The following is a 26718-nucleotide window of genomic DNA, read 5'->3' as shown; positions in this document are numbered from 1 at the left end:
AAATTCTGTTCAGCAGATATTAATGTCAGAAATACGAGGAGAAACTATAGTTAACAACATATTCCACAGTAAAACCTATAACGCTGTGTTAATCAAATATGATACAAAACGTTTGACGGCTCCTGTTTCACTCTCTGTTCAAAAGCCAAACAACCTATTGTATGCAAGTTTCACGTTTATGGCACCATCTAGTGGTTATTTGTGAAAAAATTGGTTTCAATGTTTATTTCAAACTATTTAAAATGGCGACAGACTTCCGCAAAAAGTGACTCTTATGTTGGGATAAATAACAGCTTATTTTAATAAAGTAAAAGTGACAGTAATGATTATATTGCTACTGATATTTTAAAATGAGTATTAGCGGAACAGAAGCAACTTGTACTTGGTTAAAATTTTGTATATTATGTTATTGAAACAGCATTTTGAAATTACATGTATCAAATATGATACAACAGACTTTTGAGGTATGTCTCTCAATCACCATTCCATTCCATTCATGCCCACTATTAAAAAAAATAAAATCAGATCTTTGAAAATTCTGACATATACTATTTATAAGATATATTTAAAGTGTTGACTAATGTTTCTGTGTATTTTAATATATTCAGCCTATTCTGTAATTTTAAATATCTCATTTTTTTTTACATTACAAGCTATAATGATGTCATCTTACCATAAGTTCCTGAGACCCAGCGAAAAAAAGCTTTACAATTTCCCTTTTTTAAATGTCAATATAGTGTTTGGTGCATAAAATACATATGATAAAAACTGTTTATTGAAAAAATTATATTTATTCATAATGTATTTGATGTGCTGAATTGAACTGTAATACATTTCAATCCATATTTATAGACCAAGGAGAGGAAGTTGTCATGGCCAAACTCTCAAATATTTGGTATCTCTGAAAAGCCCAGGGAGTCCTCTGATAATACCCCAAGAATTATCACTGTAGCCTTTATGGGCTAAGATAAGCTTAAATAACAATTGTCCTACACAAAAATGAATTGCTGGGCCTCAGGAGCATAATGACCATTAAAGCCTAATCTATCAACTATGATACTTTTTTTTTAAGATTTATTTTTTATAGTTTGTCTAATGGTACTAAAAACAGTTCAATATCAAAAATTTTGAATTTTCTAACAATTCTTTCATATGTCAGGCTTTACAGGGTTAATGTAGCTTACATATTCTGCTTCATCCAGTAAGAAAAAAAATTAATAAAATAATTATTTCAGAAAATAATTATAACATAATTATTATTATTATTATTAGGCTATTATTAAGAATAGGTATATACAAGGCATATTTTATTCATATAAACTATATTAGAGTAACATTTCAAAATAGGCATTTCATTTAGTTGACGCTCTTCCGGTTTAAGCCCGTACACATCCAGTTCTATCCAAATACAGATACAGATACAGATAATGTCTTCACTGCACACCCCTAATAATGACTTTCAGAAAAAAATGCTGTTTAAAAAAAGTTTTAATGATACTTTGCTTTTTAGAAATCGACAGTGCTAAAAGCATACAAATTTATATTTTAGTATTTTTACTTTAGTTACTATAGAATACAGTGTGAAACCTTCATAGTATTAGTTATACACTGATATAATAGTGCCAAGCACAACATAAGCACTTTTATGTCCTAGTTAAAAAGTGTCTAGTCATAAACAAAAACGTTCCTGTCATAAGTTATTTTTATTTTTTTAAGGGGGCAAGCATTTGGAATGTAGGTGGAACAACCCAAGAAGTATAAACAGAGCTGTGTTTCTACCTTTCCTTTGAGTTGGTTGTGGATGTACATGAGAATGAGGCGTGGGATCTTGACCAGGGTGATGATGAAGGAGCCCTTGGCCACAGTACCCAGGTGATAGCGCACCAGCCGCAGCACTGATGACAGGATGGGCATCACTGGGAGTTTGGTTTTGTCCCTGGAGAATTATGAGATAAGTTACTCTAAAACACCTATCAACTTCACCTTTCAAGGTTATAACTGTAATCTATTCAATGAACACAAGATTAAAGAAAAATAAAATGATAGGTTCTAACTTCCTGCATGATCCAAGTCTTGAAGGAATAATTCACCCAAAAAAATGAAAATTCTCTCATCATTTACTCACCCTCATGTATGAATTTCTTTCTTCAGCAGAACACAAATGAACATTTTTAGAAGAATATCTCAGATCTGAATGTCCATACAATACAAGTAAATGGTGGCCAGAACTTTGAAGCTCCAAAAAGAACATAAAGGCAGCATAGAAGTAATCCATACAGATCCAATAAAGATCTTATGAAGTGATCTAATTGGTTTTGGGTGAAAGCAGACCAAAATGTAACTCCTTTTTCACTGTACATCTTGCCATTGCAGCCTCTAGGCATGATCATAATTTCATGCTTGATTACACTTCCTAGTGCTTGATGCGTGCACTAGATAGTGCAATAGGAAGTGTAATCGAGCTTGATAATGTTAAGCATTTTAATGAAAAAGGAGAAATATTTTGGTCTGTTCTCATCCAAAATCAATTAGATCACGTCACAAGACATAGATTTAAACACTGGAGTCGAATGGGTTACTTTTATGCTGCTTTTATTTGCTTTTTGGAGCTTCAAAGTTTTGGTCACCATTCACTTGCGTTGTATGGACCAAAAGAGCTGAAATATTCTTCTAAAAATAAGTCATCTGAGATGGCATGAGGGTGAGTAAATGATGAGAGAAATTTCTATTTTTGGATGAACTATCCCTTCAAAAATAAATGCAAACAAATATAACATTATAAAATATTAAGGTCTTATTTTTTAGGTGTTTAAAGCTGAATTGTGTAATTACTGCAACACTGGCGGCATCAAATGGCAGTGTAAAAGTTGACATCTTGAGATACTCAAACTAAAAAAAGAAACATTTAAAATGCCACAGAGCCAAACTGCTTCCACTTTTCTGGTAAATCAGCCTACAAATGCTTTACTTAAACACACTTATACACTTGAGCCACACTTAAAAAAAAAAGTATGAATGAGCATTACACAACAAAATATCAAACTAAGCAATATTTATTTAAAGAAATAGAGCACAAACACTTTTCAAACAAAACATTTAACAAAAAAGTTAGTAAGGTTTCAAGTTATACAACAGATATATTGCTTGAAATTAATCAAAATACATTGTTAAAAAATAATATAACGGATCTAAAAATATATATTGTTAAAATTAAGGCAAAGCTTTTGGACACTTTTTGGTAGTCAAAAATGTCGAAAATGACAAAAAAAATTAAGTTAGTTCTGAGTAAAGCTCTAGCGTCAGTAACACATTTTAAGAGTGACACAGATTTCCGAAAGTGCCGAATACTTTGTGGGGCCGCTGGCGTTGTCTCTGCACATTAAACTACCATAGGAGATAATATTTTAACTTTTTTTTATTATTATTATTATACACAGCATTAAAGGAATAGTTCACCCAAAAATGAAAATTCTCTCATCATTTACTCACCCTCATGCCATCCCAGATGTGCATGACTTTCTTTCTTCTGCAGAACACAAATTATGATTTTTAGAAGAATATTTCAGATCTGTAGGTCATACAATACAAGTGAATGGGTGCCAAAATTTTGACACTGCAAAAATTACATAGAGGCAGAATAAAAGCAATCCATAAGACTCCAGTGGTTAAATTCATATCTTCAGAAGAGATATAATAGGTGTGGGTAAGAAATAGATCAATATTTAAGTTAATTTTTGCTTGAAACTCTTCTTCCTGCCCAGTAGGGGGCGTATACATGAAAAACATGAATCACCAAAAACACAAGAAGAATGTGAATGTGAAAGTAAAAGTGCACCCTGATTGAGCAGGGAGGAGAATTTATAGTAAAAATGAAATTAAATATTGATCTGTTTCTCAACCACACCTATCAAATCTCTTCTGGAGACATGGATTAAACCACTGGAGACATATGGATTGATTTTATGCTGACTTTATGCTGAATGAAAATTTTGCACCCATTCACTTGCATTGTATACAGAGCTGAAATATTCTTCTAAAAATCTTCATTTGAGTTCTGCTGAAGAAAGAAAGTCATACACATCTAGGATGGCATGAGGGTGAGTAAATGATGAGAGAATTTTCATTTTTGGATGAACTATTCCTTTAACATGAGAAAATTGTAGCATTGAGAGCTTTTTGTCACTAAAAATAACAACAGAAGGGAGCAATCCAGACCTTGTGAAATAGTAGGTTACCACAGCGCCGGCTACAGTCATCTGCTGACAGGCCAGGATGAACTCACTGATCCAGATCAGACCCACTGCGTGGTACCAGGTCATGTACTGCAATGCGCCTGAGAGTCTGAACTCAACCAAACCTGTGTCCTCATTCTTCTCCGGGTTCCCTGCGTACCAAAACGCGCAAGTCTGAGATACAGTATGTGCCTTGTATAAGATATAAGAGCCTTCAACAATGGCAATACACATTTTAAAATGAGAACGATATTCCTGTGCAAAAGAATTTCTGCTTTGGTAAGAAACTTATTTTTTTAACATTGTCTGTACAAACGACTTGAACAACTTGGGCTTACTGCAAGTCCAGTACACATCGTGCCATTAAAAACAGTAATTCCTAGGGGGCCTGGGTAGCTCAGTGAGTACTGACGCTGACTACCACCCCTGGAGTCGCGAGTTCGAATTCAGGGTGTGCTGAGTGACTCTAGCCAGGTCTCCTAAGCAACCAAATTGGCCCGGTTGCTAGGGAGGGTAGAGTCATATGGGGTAAGTTGTGCGTGTCTCGCAGAGAGTAGCATGAGCCTCCTGTGCTGCGAGTCTCTGCGGTGTCATGCACAACGAGCCACGTGATAAGATGTGCGATTGACGGTCTCAGAAGCGGAGGCAACTGAGACTTGTCCTCCGCCACCCGTACTGAGGTGAGTAACCGCGCCACCACGAGGACCTAGTAAGCAGTGGGAATTGGGCATTCCAAATTGGGAGAAAAGGGGATAAAATAAAAATAAAAATATTTTTTTTTATAAAAACAATTTTTATGAATTCCTAAAATAATGTAATATCATTGACATTTCATTTTGTATCTTTTAATTAGACATTGAGGAGTTTCATAAAGGAATAGATCACCTAAAAGTGAAAATTCTGTCCCCATTTACTCACCCTGACGTCCCTAACATTCTACCTGACATCTCCTTTTGTTTCCACGGAGGAAAGAAAGTCAAATGGGTTTGGGATGACATGAAGATGACAGAATTTTTATTTTGCGTGAACTGTTCCTTTAACGTCCATACCCATCTCACCAGAGGTGCCAAGGAAGAGTAGGACCAGGATCCAGTAGACCCAGAATAAAGAAAGAGCAAGGAAGGTACAGAAGGGCTGCAGCGCCAGCAGCGGTAGATGAATAAACACTTTTCCTGCCACGTGGAACAGGGCAATGGTCAGGGCCATTCTCTTCCTCATGAACAACATCAGAAGCAACAAAATTCCCTGCCCATGTAGAAAGAGTGAAATTAGCAATATCGCATAGTGAAGAAATACCAGCTGAGATCTCTCTAAAAGATGCACAGAGTGAGAAGAGGGCTTACCGTAAACACAGTTGCTGAAACGGCGTAGATAAGCAGGCTTTGAGCATGGCCTTTCGTGGTCTTAATGTCACCACTGGCTTCTTCTGCTTCCTTCAAATCCTTAGATACAGTTTCATTCATTTTCATTTTGTAGTCGATATATAACCACCACAGAATGCTGGTGCATCCTGAGAAACAGTAAACAACCCAAAATCACATTTCAGCACTGTAAATACAGGTGCTTAAGTCTGGTGGTAGATTATACTGCATTGTCAATAAGTGCTTTCACATATACAGCATCTGTCGTAAACGTAACAGCATTTGTCTTATGGAGTTGTAACACTGCTGGAAACAATATTCTTCGTAACAATAGCAGTTCAAACATGTACAAGGATGCTGTGACAAGTAGTCTGCTCACAAAGAGTTTGAACCACTCACAAAGTTCTGATTTTGTGGTTTTGTGTGAATGGTAGCGACATATTTAAAAATAAAAAAGTAGGGAAAATATAGAAATACAGATAAATATACTGTAGATATAACGTATTAATCGAGTGTGATTAATTATATAAAAATATAAGCATTAAAAAACGAAATTAATCATGTGCCCAGACCGTAACAAAGAATATTCCTGCCATGGGCGCAATTCAAGCTTGAAGTACCACCTGTATTCAGCAGGTGGCAGTAAGCAAAACTCCAGCTGAACAGACAACACACAGCTGTACAGACAACAAATCACACTCAGGCTTGCTTGGCACTAACAACAGCACAAGATGAGAATGTGTTCTTGCGTTCAAATTCTGAATGCAGAGTTCTCAAGACATGTTTTACTAAGTTATTCGTAGCTGAAACTTGTCACAGCAACCTAAAAACGCTGTATATGATGTGACGCATGGTTTCACTGATGCGTCCTGAGAAAAGCCATTATAATAAATGTATTTCAGACAGATTGACAAATTCAATTGCAAAATACATAACTGTGGACTGCAGGCCAATGATAGGCTTATGTTCAATAATATGGAAATATTATATAAAATATAAAAATATTGGCACCCTTGGTAAATATGAGACAAGATGGCTGTGAAAAATATATCCTTATTGTTTATCCTTTTGGTCTTTCATTCAAAATATTCACAAAAATCTACCCTCAATTTCAACCTTTCCCTCTCCTTGTCTGTTGTCCCCACATGCTTTAAAACGTCCACCATTGTGCCTCTACCAAAGCAATCCAAAATCACTTGCTTAAATGACTGGCATCCTGTTGCTCTGACCCCCATCATCAGCAAATGCTTTGAGAGACTAATCAGAGATTACATCTGCTCTGTGCTGCCTCCCTTACTGGACCCATTGCAGTTTGCTTACCGCAACAATCGCTCCACTGATGGTGCAATTGCATCTGCAATACACACTGCTCTCTCCCACCTGGAAAAAAGGAACACTTACGTGAGAATGCTGTTTGTAGACTACAGCTCAGCATTCAACACCATAGTGCCCTCCAAGCTAGATGAGAAACTCCGGGCTCTGGGCTTAAACAGCTCAATGTGCAGCTGGATCCTGGACTTCCTTTCAAGCAGACGCCAGGTGGTTAGAATGGGCAGCAACATCTCCTCATCACTGACCCTCAACACTGGAGCCCCACAGGGCTGTGTTCTTAGCCCACTCCTGTATTCCCTGTACACACATGATTGTGTGGCAACACATAGCTCCAATGCCATCATTAAGTTTGCTGATGATACGATGGTGGTAGGTCTGATCACTGACAATGATGAACAGCCTACAGAGAGGAGGTGCACACTCTGACACGCTGGTATCAGGAGCACAACCTCTCCCTCAACGTCAGTAAGACAAAGGAGCTTGTGGTGGACTTCAGGAGAAGAGAAATGAACACAGTCCCATCACCATCAATAGAGCACCAGTGGAGAGAGTCAGCAGCTTCAAGTTCCTCAGTGTCCACATCACTGAGGAACTCACATGGTCCGTCCACACTGAGGCCATTGTGAAGAAGGCTCATCAGCGCCTCTTCTTCCTGAGATGGCTGAGGAAGTTTGGAATGAACCGCCACATCCTCACACGGTTCTACACCAGCACTGTAGAGAGCATCCTGACTGGCAGCATCACTGCCAGGTACGGCAATAGCACCGCCCACAACCGCAAAGCCCTGCAAAGGGTGGTGCGAACTTCCAGACACATCATCGGAGGTGAGCTTCTAAGGAGGTAAATCTGATGTTTATTGTAAATTGGTATATGTCTCATCACTGTCATGACTGCTATGTTGCTCGGAACTGCACCAAGAATTTCACCCACTATTGCACTTGTGTATATGGTTGTGTGACAATAAAAGTGATTTGATTTGATTTTGAAATAGATATTAAACAATTCCAAACACAACACAAACAAATATTTTTGTCAAATATATGTGTGGCACAATTATTGGCACCCTTTTATTCAATACTTTGTGCAACCTCCCTTTGCCAAGATAACAGCTCTGAGGCTTCTCCTATAATGCCTAATGAGGTTGGAGAACACCTGGCAAGGGATCTGAGACCATTCCTCCATACAGAATCTCACCAGATCCTACAAATTCAGAGGTCCACGCTGGTGGACTCTCCTCTTCAGTTCAACACACAGGTTTTCTATGGGGTTCAGGCCATGGCAGAACCTTGATTTTGTGGTCAAAGAACTATTTTTGTGTTGATTTTGATGTTTGTTTTGGATCATTGTCCTGCTGGAAGATCCAACCAGGGCTCATTTTAAGCTTTCAGGCAGAGGCAGTCGGGTTTTGATTTTTTATCAGTTGGTATTTGACAGAGTCCATGATACCATGTATCCGAACAAGATGTCCAGGACCTCTGGCAGAAAAACAGCCAAACAACATTAAAGATCCACCACCATATTTAACCGTGGGCATGAGGTACTTTTCCAAATGGCTACCTCTCTGTGTGCGCCAAACTCATCGCTGGTGTTTACTGCCAAAAAGATCTGTTTTTGTTTCATCTGACCATAGAACCCGGTCCCATTTGAAGTTCCAGTAGTGTCTTGAAAACAGAAGACGCTTGAGTTTGATGTTGGATGAGAGCAGAGGCTTTTTTTTATTTCTTGAAACCCTCCCAAACAACTTGTGGTGATGTAGATTATGTCTGATAATTTTTTTTTTTTTTAGACTTTCTGACCCCAAGACCCAACTAATTCCTGCAATTCTCCAGCTGTGATCCTTGGAGAATTTTTGGCCACTCGAACCATCCTCCTCACCGTGCGTGGATACAATATAGCCACACTTTCAGGCCGATTCATAACATCTCCAGTTGACTGGCACTTCTTAATTATTGCCCTGATGGTGGAAATGGGTATTTTCTTATAGCCACTTCCCATTATGTGAAGCTCAACAATCTTTTGCTGCACATCATAGCTTTATTCTTTGGTCTTACCCATTGTGATGGATGATTAAGAGAATTTGGCCTGTGTGTTACTTCATATTTATAACCATGTGAAACAGGAAGTCATGACTGAACAATTTCATGTTCCTAGTCTCCCAGGTGTACTAAACAATTTCAAATATGAATGGGAATATACTTCAGATATATTTTACTCATAAGAATTTTTAGGGGTGCCAATAATTGTCAAACGTGCTTTGGAGAAAAATATTTATTTATGAGACTTTTCCCCCCTTCCAATTAGTTTACTTCAATTAAAGGTTAGATTTTGTGAATATTTTGAATGAAAGCTCAAAAGGATAAACAATAAAGACAAATTTTTCACAGCCTTCTTTGCTCATATTTACCAAGGGTGCCAATATTTTTGGCCACAACTGTATTGCCTTCTAAAGCCACTTTTTGTATTGGCTTCTCAATGCTTTACTCGTTTGCCACAATAATGTAATGCTTTTTTATTATCTTTGAATCATTATATGCATAATATATATAATATTATTATTTTAATATACAGTAACTACTTAAAATTATTTAACCATTATAAATTGAATTATTGTTATTTGAGGGCCTTTCTTAGCAAATGTTTATATGTGCGATTAATTGCAATTAATTAATCACCAAATCATGTAAATAATTTGAATAAAAATTTAAATCGACTAACAGTTCTTATAGAAATCCCTTGCATGAATAACTAACAGATGTGTACTGGAAAAGTTAAACAAATAGTTCACCCAAAAATGCTGTTCTCATTTACTCACCTTCATGTTGTTCCAAACCCATAAGTTTCTTCTGTGGAACATTGGGCCCTAAGAAATTTGTTTTATTTTCCTAAATTCCATTTTTTCCCAAATTACGCATTTTCCATCTGAATTTTTCTAGATTCCATGTTTTATGTTTTGATACAAGTTTATTATCAATAGGGTGTCTAATAAAATGAATAAAAAAACTTCAAATGAAAATATAATAATTACTTTTCAGTATAAATTAAAACATTAAAGGAATGTTCCGGGTTCAATACAAGTTCAATCGATAGCATTTGTGGCATAATGCTGATTACCACAAAAAGTACTTCAGACTCATCCCTCCTTTTATTTAAAAAGCAAAAATCGAGGTGACAATGACGCACTTACAATGGAAGTGAATGGGGCCAATCTGTAAATGTTATAATACTCTGTTTCAAAGGAATAACCACAAAACATTAACAATATTCATGTAAACATTATATTAGCATGATAAAATTGCTTACTAACTTTTTCTGTGAAAAATTATATCCAATTTTACAACTTCATTGCCATGACGATGTAATGTCAACAAACCCTAAAACGAGTGTAAAAATTACGATTTAAACAACTTTACAGCTGAAATAATACATGAGTTTTAACACAAGAATGAATGTAAGTGTTTTATAAAATTATAAGCTTCACATTTCTGCCTTTAAACCCTCTCAAAATTGGCCCCATTCACATCTACTGTAACCTCGATTTTTGCTTTTTTTTTTTTAAAGGAGGGACAAGTCAAAATAAATTTTTGTGGTAATCAACATTATATCACAAATGCTGTTGATTGAGCTTAACTTGTATCGAACCTGGAATATTCCTTTAGTGAAAAAATCTGTGATTATCTATGGCACAAGGCTGTGACGACTAAATCACAGCACACTTTTATTCAGTAGACTCTTGCTTGTGTGATACTGCTTAAATATAATATTAATGATAGTAATAATAATAATAATAATCATTATTATTATATAATTAATCTTTAATTAAGTTTCACTCTTAATTCTATTAGTATGACTAGATTCCGCAATTCCACTTGCATTTTCCGAATTGCGGAAATCACAGGGCCCTAGGAACACAAAAGAAGTCATAAGGCAGAACATTAACATCAGTCTTTCCATACAATAAAAGTAAATTAGGTTAAAGTGAAGGTTAATGTTCTGTCTTAAATCTCCTTTTGTGTTCCATAGAGGAAAGAAAGTCATACGGGCTTGTAACAATATGAGGGTGATTCATTTTATTTATATATATATATATATATATATATTGTTTATAAATACACATCTCTTTAATCCAGCAATTTTACAGCAATGAGCAATTTATTGGGATTTGTGTGTGAAAGTGGCTAATGACAATAACTTTGACCCTGTTTCCACCTGGTATTAGGATGCGTCTTGGGTGATCCGATCACATGTGGTCAGGTGAGACACATCACTGTTTACACCTGGTCATTTAAATGGGTCTCCTGTGACCACCTGTGATCAGATTTGAAGGGAAGGGACTCTGTTTCATGATGACATACAGTACTGTGCAAATGTTTGAGGCACTTGTGAAAAATGTTGCATAGTGAGGATGTCTTCAAGAATAATGAAATAAATAGTTTTCATTGATCACTTAATGTCATACAAAGTCCAGTAAACATAAAAAAACTAAATCAATATTCGGTGTGACCACCTTTGCCTTTAAAACAGCATCAATTCTTCTAGGTACAACTGGACACAGTTTTTCTTGGTTGTTGGCAGATAGGATGTTCCAAGCTTCTTGGAGAATTCACCACAGTTCTTCTATCTATTTAGGCTGTCTCAATTGCTTCTGTCTCTTTATGTAATCTCAGACTGACACGATGTTCAGTGGGGGGCTCTGTGGGGGCCATGACATCTGTTGCAGGGCTCCCTGTTCTTCTATTCTAATCTTTTCTATTTGCAAACGTAATGTTTGGGAGTCTAACATTTATATTTCCTATTGACACACTAAAGCTGAAGATATAAATAACCATCTTAAGACAAATGCTTTTGTGAAACATCTTATTTGACTTAAGACTTTTGCACAGTACTGTACATCAATCATTATGTCAGTGTTCCAACATGATAATAAACTGCAACAAATTCAGAAATGGCGCACCATTTCTCCCAGAGGCAGCTGAAATTTAATCTAAGCACAAAAGTAACAATTGTCTGTTATTTTAGTGGATTAGTTGTGTTAACCTGAGCTGCAGATGTTTGTGTTTCTCATAAGTATCCCTGCATGTTGATATCAGACACACTGAAGAAGATCTGTGAAGTTCTCATGCTTGTGAATATATATACGCTTTTTAAAATTTTCCGATTTGACATTTTTTTCCTTTTAAACCACTCGTAACGGGCAAAGTTTAAACTCTTGTTTTAGCGCAGCGGTTGATTGACAGGTGAGAGGAGGTGCTTCGCTGCTGCCGGGACACATACAGGATGGATTAGCGTTTACACCTTGTGGAGGAGAGGGCATGATCTGGAAAGAGAGTAAGCGGTAAGGGTTCTCACCTGAGATGAATTGCTGGTAATTGCTTGTTTCTGTGTTCACAGTGAGAGACGGGGGAAATAAAAGGGCCAGTCCTCAGAATGTGAGAGAGAGTGAGAGAGAGAGAGAGAGAGAGAGAGAGAGAGCCCAGCAGACAAGCCGTTTGTGTGTGTTGGCCGATGCCATTGTGAAAATGTAAGTTTATGAAGCTATATCGTTACGCACTGAAACAAACACATTATTTTGTCAATAAAAGTGACATTCCAGAGTTGGAATCGCCGTCTCCCGCTTCCTCATTCCTTTGAACTGGTTACACACCTCAAATGTGATACGGTCAAATGCGTTTTTGACCACATACGTATGTGTTTTTGTGGTCCCATCACAAAATGTTTTAGACTGCGTTTAGACCTGTATTTATCGCTGACCACATGATCTGATCATCAAAAATGCATTTTAATACCAGGTGTAAATGGGGTCTTTGAGGACAAGCTTAGAATACCTTTTCAACCAATCAGATTTGCCTTATCAAATGCTGATTTAAGAGTAGTACATGAAATGTGCAAACACAAAAAGAAATGCTGTCATTCACAGGGGAGAAGAGGAGAAAAGTAGTGCAGAGAAAGCCAACTTGCCCAGAGAACCCAGAACCAAAAGTGCAGTGAGGATCCAAACCAGGACAGCAGAGATGTAACGGATTACCACCATGAGGATCATGGACAGAACTGCAGTATGCACGAAACAGGTTGAGCAGTTAGAAGAATACACCTCAGACAGAGTGAGAACTTGGAAAAAATGTGTGTTTAAAGATGCACTCGGTAATTGTTTGAAGTATGTCTAAGTAACTTACATTGGCTTACAGTGACACCTAGTGGCCTGGATGCAGCATCATTCAAACACAGTAGTTTTCAATTACAGATGCCATTGTAGAAATTCACTATTCACAGTAAGTAAGCCATGATTAATTTAATCCACGAGTGAAAGTGTCCAATAACAAGACAGTTACTGAGATTAAGCGAGTAGTATTCAGCTGGTCGTGTGATTCAAAAATGGCCGCCCCCATGAGGCGCCCCTCCCCCATATAGAATAAAAGAGCTTTTATAAGGTTACTGATATGACTGAACACTTCATCTCACATGAGTCGTCATGATTTCATTCATATGTTTCAATATTACTACTATTCATTTCTTTTTAAATGTAAAAAAAATACTGAGTGCACCTTCAAAGAGAACATGAAATCAAACATGACCCTATTTACTTTTTGTATCCTAATCTTAATGTTATTGAGCACAATTCAGCATTCATCACAGTATGTTATTCTAAACACAAGATGTTTTTATAATCTTTCATCCACTTTTGAAATGACTTTTCTTATAAGCTGACATCATAAAGGCTGTGTGGGCGGGGAACATGATATATTAAAGGGATAGTTCACCCAAAAATGAAAATTCTCTCATCATTTACTCACCCTCATGCCATCTCAGATGTGTTTGACTTTCTTTCTTCAGCTGAACACAAACGAAGGTTTTTAGAAGAATATTTCAGCTTTGTAGGTCCATACAGTGCAAGTGAATGGTGGCCAGAACTTTGTAGCTCCATAAAGCATATAAAGGAAGCATAAAAGTAATCCATACAACTCCAGTGGTTTAATCCATGTTTTCTGAAGCGATATGATAGGTGTCGGGGAGAAACAGGTCAATATTTATGCCTTTTTTACTATGAATGTCCACTTCTTTTGTTTTTTGGCAATTCACATTCTGTGTATATAGCCACCTATATGTCAGAGTTGGTAAAATGTGGAGATTTATTGTAATATAGGACTTTGAATATGAATATTGATCTGTTTCTCCCCCACACCTACCATATCGCTTCAGAAGATGTGGATTAAACCATTAGAGTCGTATGGATTACTTTTATGCTGACTTTGTGCTTTCTGAAGCTTCAAATTTCTGGTCACCCTTCACTTGCATTTTATGAACCTACTGAACTAAAATACTCTTCTGAAAAATCTTTTTTTTGTTCTGCAGAAGAAAGAAAGTCATACACATCTGAAACGCATGAGGGTGAGTAAATGATTAAAGAATTTTTTAATTTTTGTGTGAACTATTTCTTTAATCAATAATATCAACATCAATATTGTCATCATCCAATCAAACCCAAATGGATCCAATCAAGTCCCGCCCTACATTATTTCCCTCTGAATATTCTGTTTTGCTTTAAATTAACATCACAAGTTACAGGTGTTGCAAATTCCATTTCATGATGCCTTCAAGGGATGATGCTATACTAGACTTCATCCGTCAATGGCTCAAAATCCCACAATAATTACAACAACAGGCCTTACATCTAGATATCTGTTTGTTAATGCTTAATCATGCAGAACTTAATTAGTCGTGATTTGATATAAATATCAAGGGACCACAATTATCCATTTCATTGAGGAATAATTTCACAGATAAACACTCATTATCAGAAAATTAAATAATTTCAGCTTCGATGGCAGCCGCAGAGAGTAGACAGTTACCTAGAGCCAGCAGACAAAGTCCGACAATGATCTCTTTGCTGGCCGCCACCCCGGCGATCAGTCTGTTTAACATGCTGTTATCACTGACAAACGTAACAACTGCTTCAGCAAACTTAGCATAGCAGGAGATATCCACCGGCGTGCAGCGGTTAAATACTGGAAGAGCTTTGCTGCAGAGATAGAAAAGGCCAGAGGGATAGAGGACAGATCAAGGAGGAAAAAGAAGCTGTGATGTATAGGAGAAGTTTGTTTGTCAAGGATTTGTTTAATACCTCTCTGGTACTGGAAGTTTGGGACACTTGTCGAAACGCTCTAGAAGTTGTGGGTACTTATGACCAGGTAACTCGTATGAACAAAGCTCAGACCCTAAAAAAGAAAAAGGAAAACAATAGCATTACATACAGTATCACACCTATACCTGCTGGAAAAAGGGTGGTCAAGCTGAGCAGTTCAAGCTCTGCTTTTAAACATGATTAACCAGCTCTATAAGGTCACCCGACCAGCTTAACAACGGTGGTCTACCAGTCCTTACCAGATCTGCCTTGATGGTCTTTTAGGTCAAGCTAGGCCCCACCAGCTGCTTGTATGGCTGAACAATATACTGAATATTTACGATACATTCAAAGTGTTAAGATGGAGAAGTGTGTCTGAATTGAATTTCAGTAGAGTTCAAGGCTGATAGAAATCAATAGATTTCAGTGAATCAGTTCAAAACACTGATTCAACCATTCATTTACATCATCAAAAAATACTCATAGTAGCTCAAGTGTGGCATGTTACATGCTTGAAAATGTTTTACTAAATATTTCTGCTTATTTATATTTATTTTGGTGCATAAAATTAAAATTAAATAAGTTCATTCTTCCTTGTGTCCATTTAGTCAAAAACATGCCTCGATTATTTTGGCCTTTTTTTTTTTTTTTTTACTGTATTTTACTTTTTACTGGGGGTGGGAATTGTAAAGAATTTAAACATTCGGGTTCTGATTCTGACTCTGTAACAATTATGGTTCGAATAGCGATTCATATTTTTGAATAACTAATATCTGGAAATAAGTAATTCTTATTGCATTTACTTCTCTCAGCAGACTGAGGTCCAATAAGGAGATCGTCTGAGATTTCAACAGAACATATATTGATACAGTACTGTGCAAAAGTTTTAAAAACATTTGACTTAGGATGGTTATTTATATCTTCAGCTTTAGTGTGTCAATAGGAAATATACATTTTAGACTCACAAACATTTCTTTTGCAAATAGAATAGCAGCGAGCCCTGCAACAGATGGCATGGTCCCCACAGAGCCCCCCATTGAATATTGAGTCAGTCTGAGATTACATAAAGAGACAGAAGCAATTGAGACAGCCAAAATAGATAGAAGAACTGTGGCGAATTCTCCAAGAAGCTTGGAACATCCTATCTGCCAACAACCAAGAAAAACTGTGTCCAGGTGTAAGTAGGATAATTGGTGCTGTTTTAAAGGCAAAGATGGTCACACCGAATATTGATTTAGCTTTTTTATGTTTACTGGACTTTGTATGACATTAAGTGATCAATGAAAACTATTTATGTCATTACTTTTGAAGACATCCTCACTATGCAACATTTTTCACAAGTGCCTAAAACTTTTGCACAGTACTATACACACACACACACACACACACACACACACACACACACACACACACACACACACACACACACACACACACACACTGGTGGCCAAAAGTTTGGAATAATGAACAGATTTTGCTGTTTTGGAAGGAAATTGGTACTTTAGTTCACCAAAGTGGCATTCAACTGATCACAAAGTATAGTCAGGACATTACTGATGTAAAAAACAGCACCATCACTATTTGAAAAAAGTCATTTTTGATCAAATCTAGACAGGCCCCATTTCCAGCAGCCATCACTCCAACACCTTATCCTTGAGTAATCATGCAAAATTGCTAAATCTCTTGCCACTATATCAAACACTGCTGAAAGCTATTTGCTTCATTAAATGGAAGCGTAACATTGTCTTTGTGTTTGTTTTTGAGTTGCCACAGTATGCAATAGACTGGCATGTCTTAAGGTCAATATTAGGTCAAAAATGGCAAAAAAGAAAAAAAGAAACAGCTTTCTCTAGAAACTCGTCAGTCAATCATTGTTTTGAGGAATGAAGGCTATACAATGCTTGAAATTGCCAAAAAACTGAAGATTTCATACAAAGGTGTACACTACAGTCTTCAAAAACAAAGGACAACTGGCTCTAACAAGGACAGAAAGAGATGTGGAAGGCCAGATGTACAATTAAACATGATAAGTACATCAGAGTCTCTAGTTTGAGAAATAAATGCCTCACATGTCCTCAGCTGACAGCTTCATTGAATTCTACCCACTCAACACCAGTTTCATGTACAACAGTAAAGAGAAGACTCAGAGGTGCAGGCCTTATGGGAAGAATTGCAAAGAAAAAGCCACTTTTGAAACAGAAAAACAAAAAGAAAAGGTTAGAGTGGGCAAAGAAACAGACATTGGACAACAGATATTGGAAAAGAGTGTTATGGATCTTAACCCCATTGAGCTTTTGTGGGATCAGCTAGACTGTAAGGCGCGTGAGAAGTGCCCGACAAGTCACATCTATGGCAAGTGCTACAGGAAGCGTGGGGTGAAATGTCACCTGAGTATCTGGACAAACTGACAGCTAGAATGTCAAGGATCTGCAAAGCTGTCATTGCTGCACATGCAGGATTTTCTGAAGAGAACGCTTTGAAGTAGTTTAAGAAGTTCTGAAAAATTGTTTTTTTCAAATTGTAATATTAATTTTTCACGTTATTAATGTCCTGACTATACATTGTGATCAGTTGAATGCCACTTTGGTGAATAAAAGTACCAATTTCTTTCCATAAGAGCAAAATCTGAACATTATTCCAAACTTTTGGCCACCAGTGTGTGTGTGTGTGTGCGTGTGTGTGTGTGTATATATATATGTGTGTGTGTGTGTGTGTGTATATATATATATATATATATATATATATATATATATATATATATATATATATACACACACACACACACACACACACACACACACACACACACACACACACACTCTACCGGTCAAAAGTTTTGAAACACTTACTCATTCTTTACTATAATTTTTTTTCTTCACATTATAGAATAATAGTAAAGTCATTAAAACTATGGAATAACATAAATGGAACTATGGGAATTATGATGTGACTAAACAAAATCCAAAATAAATCAAAACTGTGTTATATTTTAGCATCTTCAAAGTAGTCACCCTTTGCCTAGAATTTGCAGACATGTACTCTTGACATTTTCTCAACCAACTTGTTGAGGTATCACCCTGGGATGCTTTTTAAACAGTATTGAAGGAGTTCCCATCTATGTTGGGCACTTATTGGCTGCTTTTCTTTATTATTTGGTCCAAGTCATCAATTAAAAAAATAAAAAATAAAAATAATGTATTATTACATTTTAGTTTTATAATTAAATAAATTAATATGGTGGCACAATTATATTTTTGTCTACAAAACTAATTTCAAACATTTAAGCATACGCCTTCAGATCAAACATTTTTTAAGATCATGAGAAACATTTCAGTCAAGTGTGTGTATGTATATATATATATATATATATATATATATATATATATATATATATATATACACACACACACACACACACACACACCGATCAGCCACAACATTAAAACCACCTGCCTAATATTGTGTAGGTCCCCCTCGTGCTGCCAAAACAGCGCCAACTCTTCTTCTCACCACAATTGCACAGAGCGGTTATCTGAGTTACCGTAGACTTTGTCAGTTCGAACCAGTCTGGCCATTCTCTGTTGACTTCTCTCATCAACAAGGCATTTCCGTCCGCAGAACTGCCGCTCACTGGATGTTTTCTGTTTTTAGCACCATTCTGAGTAAATTCTAGAGACTGTTGTGTGTGAAAATCCCAAGAGATCAGCAGTTACAGAAATACTCAAACCAGCCCGTCTGGCACCAACAATCATCCATGTGATTATCTAATCAGCCAATCTTGTGGCAGCAGTGCATAAAATCATTCAGATACGGGTCAGGAGCTTCAGTTAATGTTCACATCAACCATCAGAATGGGGGAAAAATGTGATCTCATTTGGACCGTGGCATGATTGTTGGTGCCAGACGGGCTGGTTTGAATATTTCTGTAACTGCTGATCTCCTGGGATTTTCACACACAACAGTCTCTAGAATTTACTCAGAACGGTGCCAAAAACAAAAAACATCCAGTGAGCGGCAGTTCTGCAGATGGAAATGCCTTGTTGATGAGAGAGGTCAACAGAGAATGGTCAGACTGGTTCGAACTGACAAAGTCTACAGTAACTCTGATTACCGCTCTGTACAATTGTGGTGAGAAGAATAGCATCTCAGAATGCTATTCTGAGATGGGGGTTGGCGCTGTTTTGGCGGCACGAGGGGGACCTACACAACATTAGGCAGGTGGTTTTAATGTTGTGGCTGACCGGTGTATATATATGTATGTATATATATATATATATATATATATATATATATATATATATATATATATATATATACACACATAAATACAGGTGCATCTCAATAAATTAGAATGTTGTGGAAAAGTTCATTTATTTCAGTAATTCAACTCAAATTGTGAAACTTGTGTATTAAATAAATTCAATGCACACAGACTGAAGTAGTTTAAGTCTTTGGTTCTTTTAATTGTGATGATTTTGGCTCACATTTAACAAAAACCCACCAATTCACTATCTCAAAAAATTAGAATATGGTGACATGCCAATCAGCTAATCAACTCTAAACACCTGCAAAGGTTTCCTGAGCCTTCAAAATGGTCTCTCAGTTTGGTTCACTAGGCTACACAATCATGGGGAAGACTGCTGATCTGACAGTTGTCCAGAAGACAATCATTGACACCCTTCACAAGGAGGGTAAGCCACAAACATTCATTGCCAAAGAAGCTGGCTGTTCACAGAGTGCTGTATCCAAGCATGTTAACAGAAAGTTGAGTGGAAGGAAAAAGTGTGGAAGAAAAAGATGCACAACCAACCGAGAGAACCGCAGCCTTATGAGGATTGTGAAGCAAAATCGATTCAAGAATTTGGGTGAACTTCACAAGGAATGGACTGAGGCTGGGGTCAATGCATCAAGAGCCACCACACACAGACGTGTCAAGGAATTTGGCTACAGTTGTCTTATTCCTCTTGTTAAGCCACTCCTGAACCACAGACAACGTCAGAGGCGTCTTACCTGGGCTAAGGAGAAGAAGAACTGGACTGTTGCCCAGTGGTCCAAAGTCCTCTTTTCAGATGAGAGCAAGTTTTGTATTTCATTTGGAAACCAAGGTCCTAGAGTCTGGAGGAAGGGTGGAGAAGCTCATAGCCCAAGTTGCTTGAAGTCCAGTGTTAAGTTTCCACAGTCTGTGATGATTTGGGGTGCAATGTCATCTGCTGGTGTTGGTCCATTGTGTTTTTTGAAAACCAAAGTCACTGCACCCGTTTACCAAGAAATTTTGGAGCACTTCATGCTTCCTTCTGCTGACCAGCTTTTTAAAGATGCTGATTTCATTTTCCAGCAGGATTTGGCACCTGCCCACACTGCCAAAAGCACCAAAAGTTGGTTAAATGACCATGGTGTTGGTGTGCTTGACTGGCCAGCAAACTCACCAGACCTGAACCCCATAGAGAATCTATGGGGTATTGTCAAGAGGAAAATGAGAAACGAGAGACCAAAAAATGCAGATGAGCTGAAGGCCACTGTCAAAGAAACCTGGGCTTCCATACCACCTCAGCAGTGCCACAAACTGATCACCTCCATGCCATGCCGAATTGAGGCAGTAATTAAAGCAAAAGGAGCCCCTACCAAGTATTGAGTACATATACAGTAAATGAACATACTTTCCAGAAGGCCAACAATTCACTAAAAATGTTTTTTTTATTGGTCTTATGATGTATTCTAATTTTTTGAGATCGTGAATTGGTGGGTTTTTGTTAAATGTGAGCCAAAATCATCACAATTAAAAGAACCAAAGACTTAAACTACTTCAGTCTGTGTGCACTGAATTTATTTAATACACGAGTTTCACAATTTGAGTTGAATTACTGAAATAAATGAACTTTTCCACGACATTCTAATTTATTGAGATGCACCTGTATATGGTAAAAACAAGGGCAAGTAGGCTACAATGTAGCATAAAAGTCTATAAATTATGAAGAAAGTCATGTTTAATATAGTAATATATTTCCTGATGATGTTTGATATTAGGAAACAAACTGGTCTGGTTTGGCTTCAGATATTCTTAGAATCACAATGATTCCTAAATAATTAAGAGTCTGATAAAAGAAAAAAATATCAGTTAAAGAGTAGGAAACAACCATTTGTACTTCAGAAGAACAGTCCCAAATCAGTAAAGTGGTTTACTCATGAATATTATAACTAGCCGTACAGAAATAAGGTGTTAAGTTAGTTTGATTTCCCACAACACCTTGAAGTACAAAAAACTGTTGAATTCAGAAGTTTCAAGACGCTCAGATGATCAAAAATAAATAATATTTATTACAAACATGAAATGCTACAACATATCTTAAATATTATTTGGAATTATAAAAACAAAAAAAATGCATTGTGATGAACGTGTATGTCAGCGCCATCGAAGACCATTTTTGACCCAGGAAAAGCCCTGTATGTGTTGGTTCTTTTTAGTGAATCAAAAACACTTCAGTCAGAGCAGTTATTACATTAATCTTGCCGGCCTGGAAGTTATGATTTTCATCATATCCAACTCGAAATGATCCAAGAACTGTTGCTGTGTTATGTAATGTTGTACTTCAGGCTTTTGCGATTTCGATCAGGCTGTGCAGTTACTGACAAGTTTTTCATGTCAACAAAACACATGAGTAGTTCTGCAACAACTAATAGATAAAAATCAATAATTATCGATAATGAAAATTGACAACAAATTTCATTATTGATTAGTTCGACGTGTGGCGAGCAAGGAGAAATCAGTGATGTCACTTTACAGTAGTGAAAGATGTGTTTGCATGATGAAACGCATTTGAAAAATGATGGAGACAAGTTGAAGCTTTTTATACACGACCCAAGTTGTCCAGCACACGAGAGCACTTCATAAACACTTCAAAGAACATAATAAGCATATAATTTAATGTGGAGCGTTTGCTGCATCTGGTGTGTTGACAGAGTGCTTGTACTGTTTGATGTGCTTGAGAGTTGTTTCTCTCCAGCGTGTCACTTACATTTTACTGATATTTTCTGTGTTTTATAGTGTATACATGTTTAATATAGTGTATACATCTTGCAAAGCTGTTTGTCTTTACCACAAGCGAGTCTCCATTAAACTTCACTGAGCAACCAAACACACGCATCCACGTCAATCAAACCAATCGCAATCGAGCGCAATCATTTTGATTAAACTGTGGTTTGCTGCCAAGTATTCTTTGTTTAAAGTTTTGTGATGGTATCGAACTGTAAAATCAGTACCTTAAATCAAACCAAATTCTTATGCCCTTTATAATATCTTTTTTTTTTTTTTTTTTTTTTTACATTTTAATAACATATATGAAAAAAGTTATTTTTATCCTATTAATCGATTAATCTAAGGAATAATCGAAGATTAATCGATTATAAAAATAATTGTTAGTTGCAGCCCTACACATGAGTTTTGTTGTATTCAGTGGAATTAAGAAAAAACAAATAATGACTGAAATATCCTAGCACTTTTTTTGTTTGTTTAGAATTTGTATTTATTAAATAGTTACAGTAGGACCAATTATCTGATTGCACGTATGCCTCTAAAAATGTTTGAAATGTCATTACAAATTGTAAACATGCCTTTTGGAAGAATTGCATTAAATTTAACTCTTATTTTTATATATACATACATAACATGCATTTACATCATTGAAAGTTGGTGTACAGATGTAACAGTGTTGAAGCTGTCCTAAGTTGGAAGCACTCTTCATCAACTGTAAGACTTTCTACTCGCCATGGGAGTTTTCCTAGTTTATTCTCATGAGTGTGTACATCCTGCCACAAGCGTGCGTGAACACAGTGTTGCAACATCTGGCTGATCAAATCAGACATGGAGCAACAACACCCGGACTTACTTACTTATTATTCTGGGAGATTTTAATAAAGCTAACCTCATCTGTGAACTGTCAAAATACAAACAACACATCACATGCCCCACCAGAGACAGAAATATTCTGGACCACTGCTACACCACTATAAAGGATGCATATCTCTCTGTCCCACGTGCAATTTTAGGACTCTCTAATCACTGTCTGGTTCATCTTCTCCTGACCTACAAGCAGAAACTAAAATCAGCTAAGCCTGTAATAAGGACTGCAAAGAGATGGACTAATGAAGCAGAGCTGGAACTACAAGCCTGTTTTGACTGCACTGACTGGAGTGTTTTTGAAGCTGCAGCCACAAATCTGCACAAGATCACAGATGCTGTGACATCATATATCAGTTTCTGTGAGGACATTTTTATCATTCAATAATGATAAACCATGGTTTACAGGAAAACTCAGACAGCTTTGTCATGCCAAAGAGGATGCTTACAGAAGTGGGATTAAAATATTGTACAACCAGGCCAGGAACACACTGACTAAGGAAATCAAATTAACTAAAAGAAGCTACTCTAAAATACTGAAAAACCAGTTTTCGGGCAACGATCCTGCATCTGTGTGGAAAGGTCTGAAAACCATCACCAAGTACAAGACACCTCCCCATCGCTCTGTAAAGAGTTAACTAATGGCTGATGAACTGAATGTGTTTTACTGCAGGTTTGAAAAGCCCAGTCTCACACCACTTCCCTGCTCTTATCTTCACTTCACACACACACCAACACTTCCTGTAACCACCCCCCCCCCTTTGCCCACCTCAATCTGTCGATGGATCACTAGCTTTCTGACAGATAGGCAGCAGCTAGTGAGACAGGGGAAACTCACATCTGGGACCCTCACTATTAGCACTGGTGCGTTCTCTCTCCACGGCTCTTCTCCGTGTACATGAATGACTCCACTGCAAAGGACTCCACTGTCAAGCTCCTAAAGTTTGCAGACAACACCACGGTCATCTGCCTCATCCATGACGATGACGAGTCTGCATACAGATGGGAGGTTGAACAGCTGGCTGTCTGGTGCGGTCACAACAACCTTGAGCTGAACATGCTCAAAAGAGTGGAGATGAGAGTGGACTTCAGGAGAAATCCCACACACTCCCCCCACCCCACCATCCTGAACAGCACTGTGGCAGCAGTGGAGTCATTCAGGTTCCTGGACTCTACTATCTCTCAGGACCTGAAATGGGACACCCACATAAACTCCACTGTGAAGAAGGCTCAGCAGAGGTTGTACTTCCTTCTCCAGCTGAGGAAGTTCAACCTGCCACAGGAGCTGCTGACACAGTTCTTCTCGGCCGTCACTGAGTCTGTCCTGTGTACATCTATAACTGTCTGGTTTGGTTCAGCCACCAAATCAGACAGAAGGAAACTACAATGGACAGTAAGGGCTGCTGAGAGGATTATTGGTGCCCCCCTGCCCACCCTCCAAGACCTGTACATCTCCAGAGTGAGGAAATGTGCAGGTAGAATCACTCTGGACCCCACACACCCTGCCCACTCCATTTTTGAGCTGTTGCCCTCTGACTGGCGCTACAGAGCACTAAGTGCCAGAACATCCAGGCACAAGAACAGTTTTTACCCCCAGTCCATTTACCACATGAACAATTAAACTGCCTTCAGGACTCCCCCATAGTGCAATAATGTAAATACATATCTCATGTACATTTGTAAATTCACTCATATTTAATTCAATAACTGTACATACCCCTACCTTGCACATATATTACCACTTGCACATGTACATAAGACTTTCTATGTTATGTGTCCTATTTCTTTTTTGTATGTCTATTTATACTCTTACCTTGTTTTATATTCTGTGTCCCACTGTAATGTTCTGTGTGCACTTGTTTCTCCTACCACCAAAACAAATTCCTTGTGTGTGTGAGCACACTTGCAATAAAGCTCATTCTGATTCTGATTAAGGGGCAATATAATAATAAATAATAATTTTTAGGAGCTTTTTTTTATTTATTTTTTTTTTACCTTTAGAAGGTTTTTTTTTTTTTAATGTATTAAAAACACAGCATGCAGAGTGCAAATATGAATAATCTGACTGTTACCAATGAAATCAAATTAACTTTAAATAGAAAAGTAGCAGGCTCTAAACCCATAACTAGATACTGTAAGTCTAAAATAGAATATAATGAAATGTATCAAATGTTAGATACCTGAAAAAAAGAGGAATTTACTACAGGACATTTTTGCCTTAACACTTTTAATATCTGTCTTTTTTTGTTAATTTTAATGGCATTTTTGTCCCAAACCTTGCATAATTTCTCAGTTTGCTATCGACTTGCTGTTTTGTATAGACCGACCGATATGAGATTTTTGAGACCGTTTCAGATACCGATTTTAGAGAGGAAAAATTCACCGATTACCGATATGGTGACCGATATAGCTAACTTTTTCTATGTGGATTGTGCACCGATTTTGCACCGATATGATTATGCAAAGGTACTCAGAAGGCTGCTTTCTTAAATATTTTTTATCAAAGAACATTTTATATTATTATTATACATTGTCAACAAATTCTAGAAATGAACACTGAGAAAATAAAGAATAAATAAGAATACAATAAATAGCTTAAAAAACACCAGTACTGTATGTTTAGTATCAGTCAAATACTGACCATTAAAATAAAGACTAAATAAAAATACAATAAATAGCTAAATAAACATCAGTACTGTTAAGTATCAGTCAGTTGCTGACCATTTAAGTAAAGAATAAATAAAAATACAATAAATAGCTAAATAAACATCAGTATTACTGTTTAATATCAGTCAAATGTTGACCATTAAAATAAAGAATAAATAAAAATACAATAAATAGCTAAATAAACATCAGGGGCCGGTTGCACCAGCTATACGTACATTACAACTTAGCCTAGTTGTGGCGTAACTGGGCACTAAGTCACAATTTACACTCTACTAAATATTTGAGCGTTGCACCATTACATTTAGGTACAACGTAACCCTACGTATAAACTAAATATACAGCAGCCTCCGACCAGGAGCAACTGATGGACATCAATGCAGACTCATTTAATGACATCATTTAATGACATCAATGAGCTCATGTTTTGTGTGACAGGCATCAGTCCTTTCGACATATATGATGGTGTTGGCATTTACACTCATTTACATTTATGAGAGAGAAAAACAAAATCGTACTTTTAAGCGGCTCTTCAGGATGAAACCGAACTAACGGTGCCGTTTTTAGGGTGTGTCGCCCGGTGTCAATTTCAACACATTCAAAATATATATATAAAGGATATTAAAATGAATAAATGTCTATTTCTCCAGCCTGTTATATTTGTATGTATCACCCCTCATTTATTTTAGATACAGTTCCTATATATTATTATTTACACAGGGCAAATATACTATTTATTCAATCTACTTTTATTACATATCCTATTTTAATGTCTGGAAAACCAGACTTTTAAATATTATATTTTATAAATGCAGCGACTCAAATTGTTCAGTTTAAGGGGGTACCAAACAGTGAATCCTGAACAAAACAGTTTGGTGAATACATGTTTACTCATTAGCTTCCACTCAGCTGACAACAATGAAAGTAGCTACGTGATTAGCTCGTTAGCTATAAGCTCGTTGTCATGGAGAGTAAAAGACGGACATTATTTACTTTCCAGCATTGTGTCTCACCAACTAGGCAACAGCGAAGTGTGAAATCAACACTCAGCAGACACAATCCACCACCGCAGCGTTGTCTGCTGAGCTGCAAAAAGATGCTCTGATGTTTACCTTTCAA

General features: G+C 37.0%; 1 protein-coding gene across 3 annotated transcripts in view; it reads right to left on the bottom strand.

Moving 5' to 3' along the window:
- LOC127417598 (choline transporter-like protein 1) overlaps nucleotides 1–26718 on the bottom strand; it is a 173561-nt gene that overhangs the window by 104522 nt on the left and 42321 nt on the right. For 2 of the 3 annotated variants that reach the window (XM_051657634.1, XM_051657635.1), the window contains exons 5-11: nucleotides 15042–15135; nucleotides 14770–14939; nucleotides 12881–12970; nucleotides 5576–5742; nucleotides 5282–5477; nucleotides 4216–4384; nucleotides 1780–1936 (exon numbers count right to left, since the gene is read on the bottom strand). In XM_051657634.1, coding sequence (XP_051513594.1) covers nucleotides 1780–1936; nucleotides 4216–4384; nucleotides 5282–5477; nucleotides 5576–5742; nucleotides 12881–12970; nucleotides 14770–14939; nucleotides 15042–15135 — 1043 coding nt within the window. The remainder of the gene's footprint in view (nucleotides 1–1779; nucleotides 1937–4215; nucleotides 4385–5281; nucleotides 5478–5575; nucleotides 5743–12880; nucleotides 12971–14769; nucleotides 14940–15041; nucleotides 15136–26718) is intronic. The other variant, XM_051657633.1, reaches the window with a different exon arrangement.

The sequence above is a fragment of the Myxocyprinus asiaticus genome, chromosome 27, assembly GCF_019703515.2.
Source record: "Myxocyprinus asiaticus isolate MX2 ecotype Aquarium Trade chromosome 27, UBuf_Myxa_2, whole genome shotgun sequence".
Classification (NCBI taxonomy): domain Eukaryota; kingdom Metazoa; phylum Chordata; class Actinopteri; order Cypriniformes; family Catostomidae; genus Myxocyprinus; species Myxocyprinus asiaticus.
Note: the sequence above shows the minus strand (reverse complement) of the source record. Positions and strands in the feature narration are given on the sequence as shown.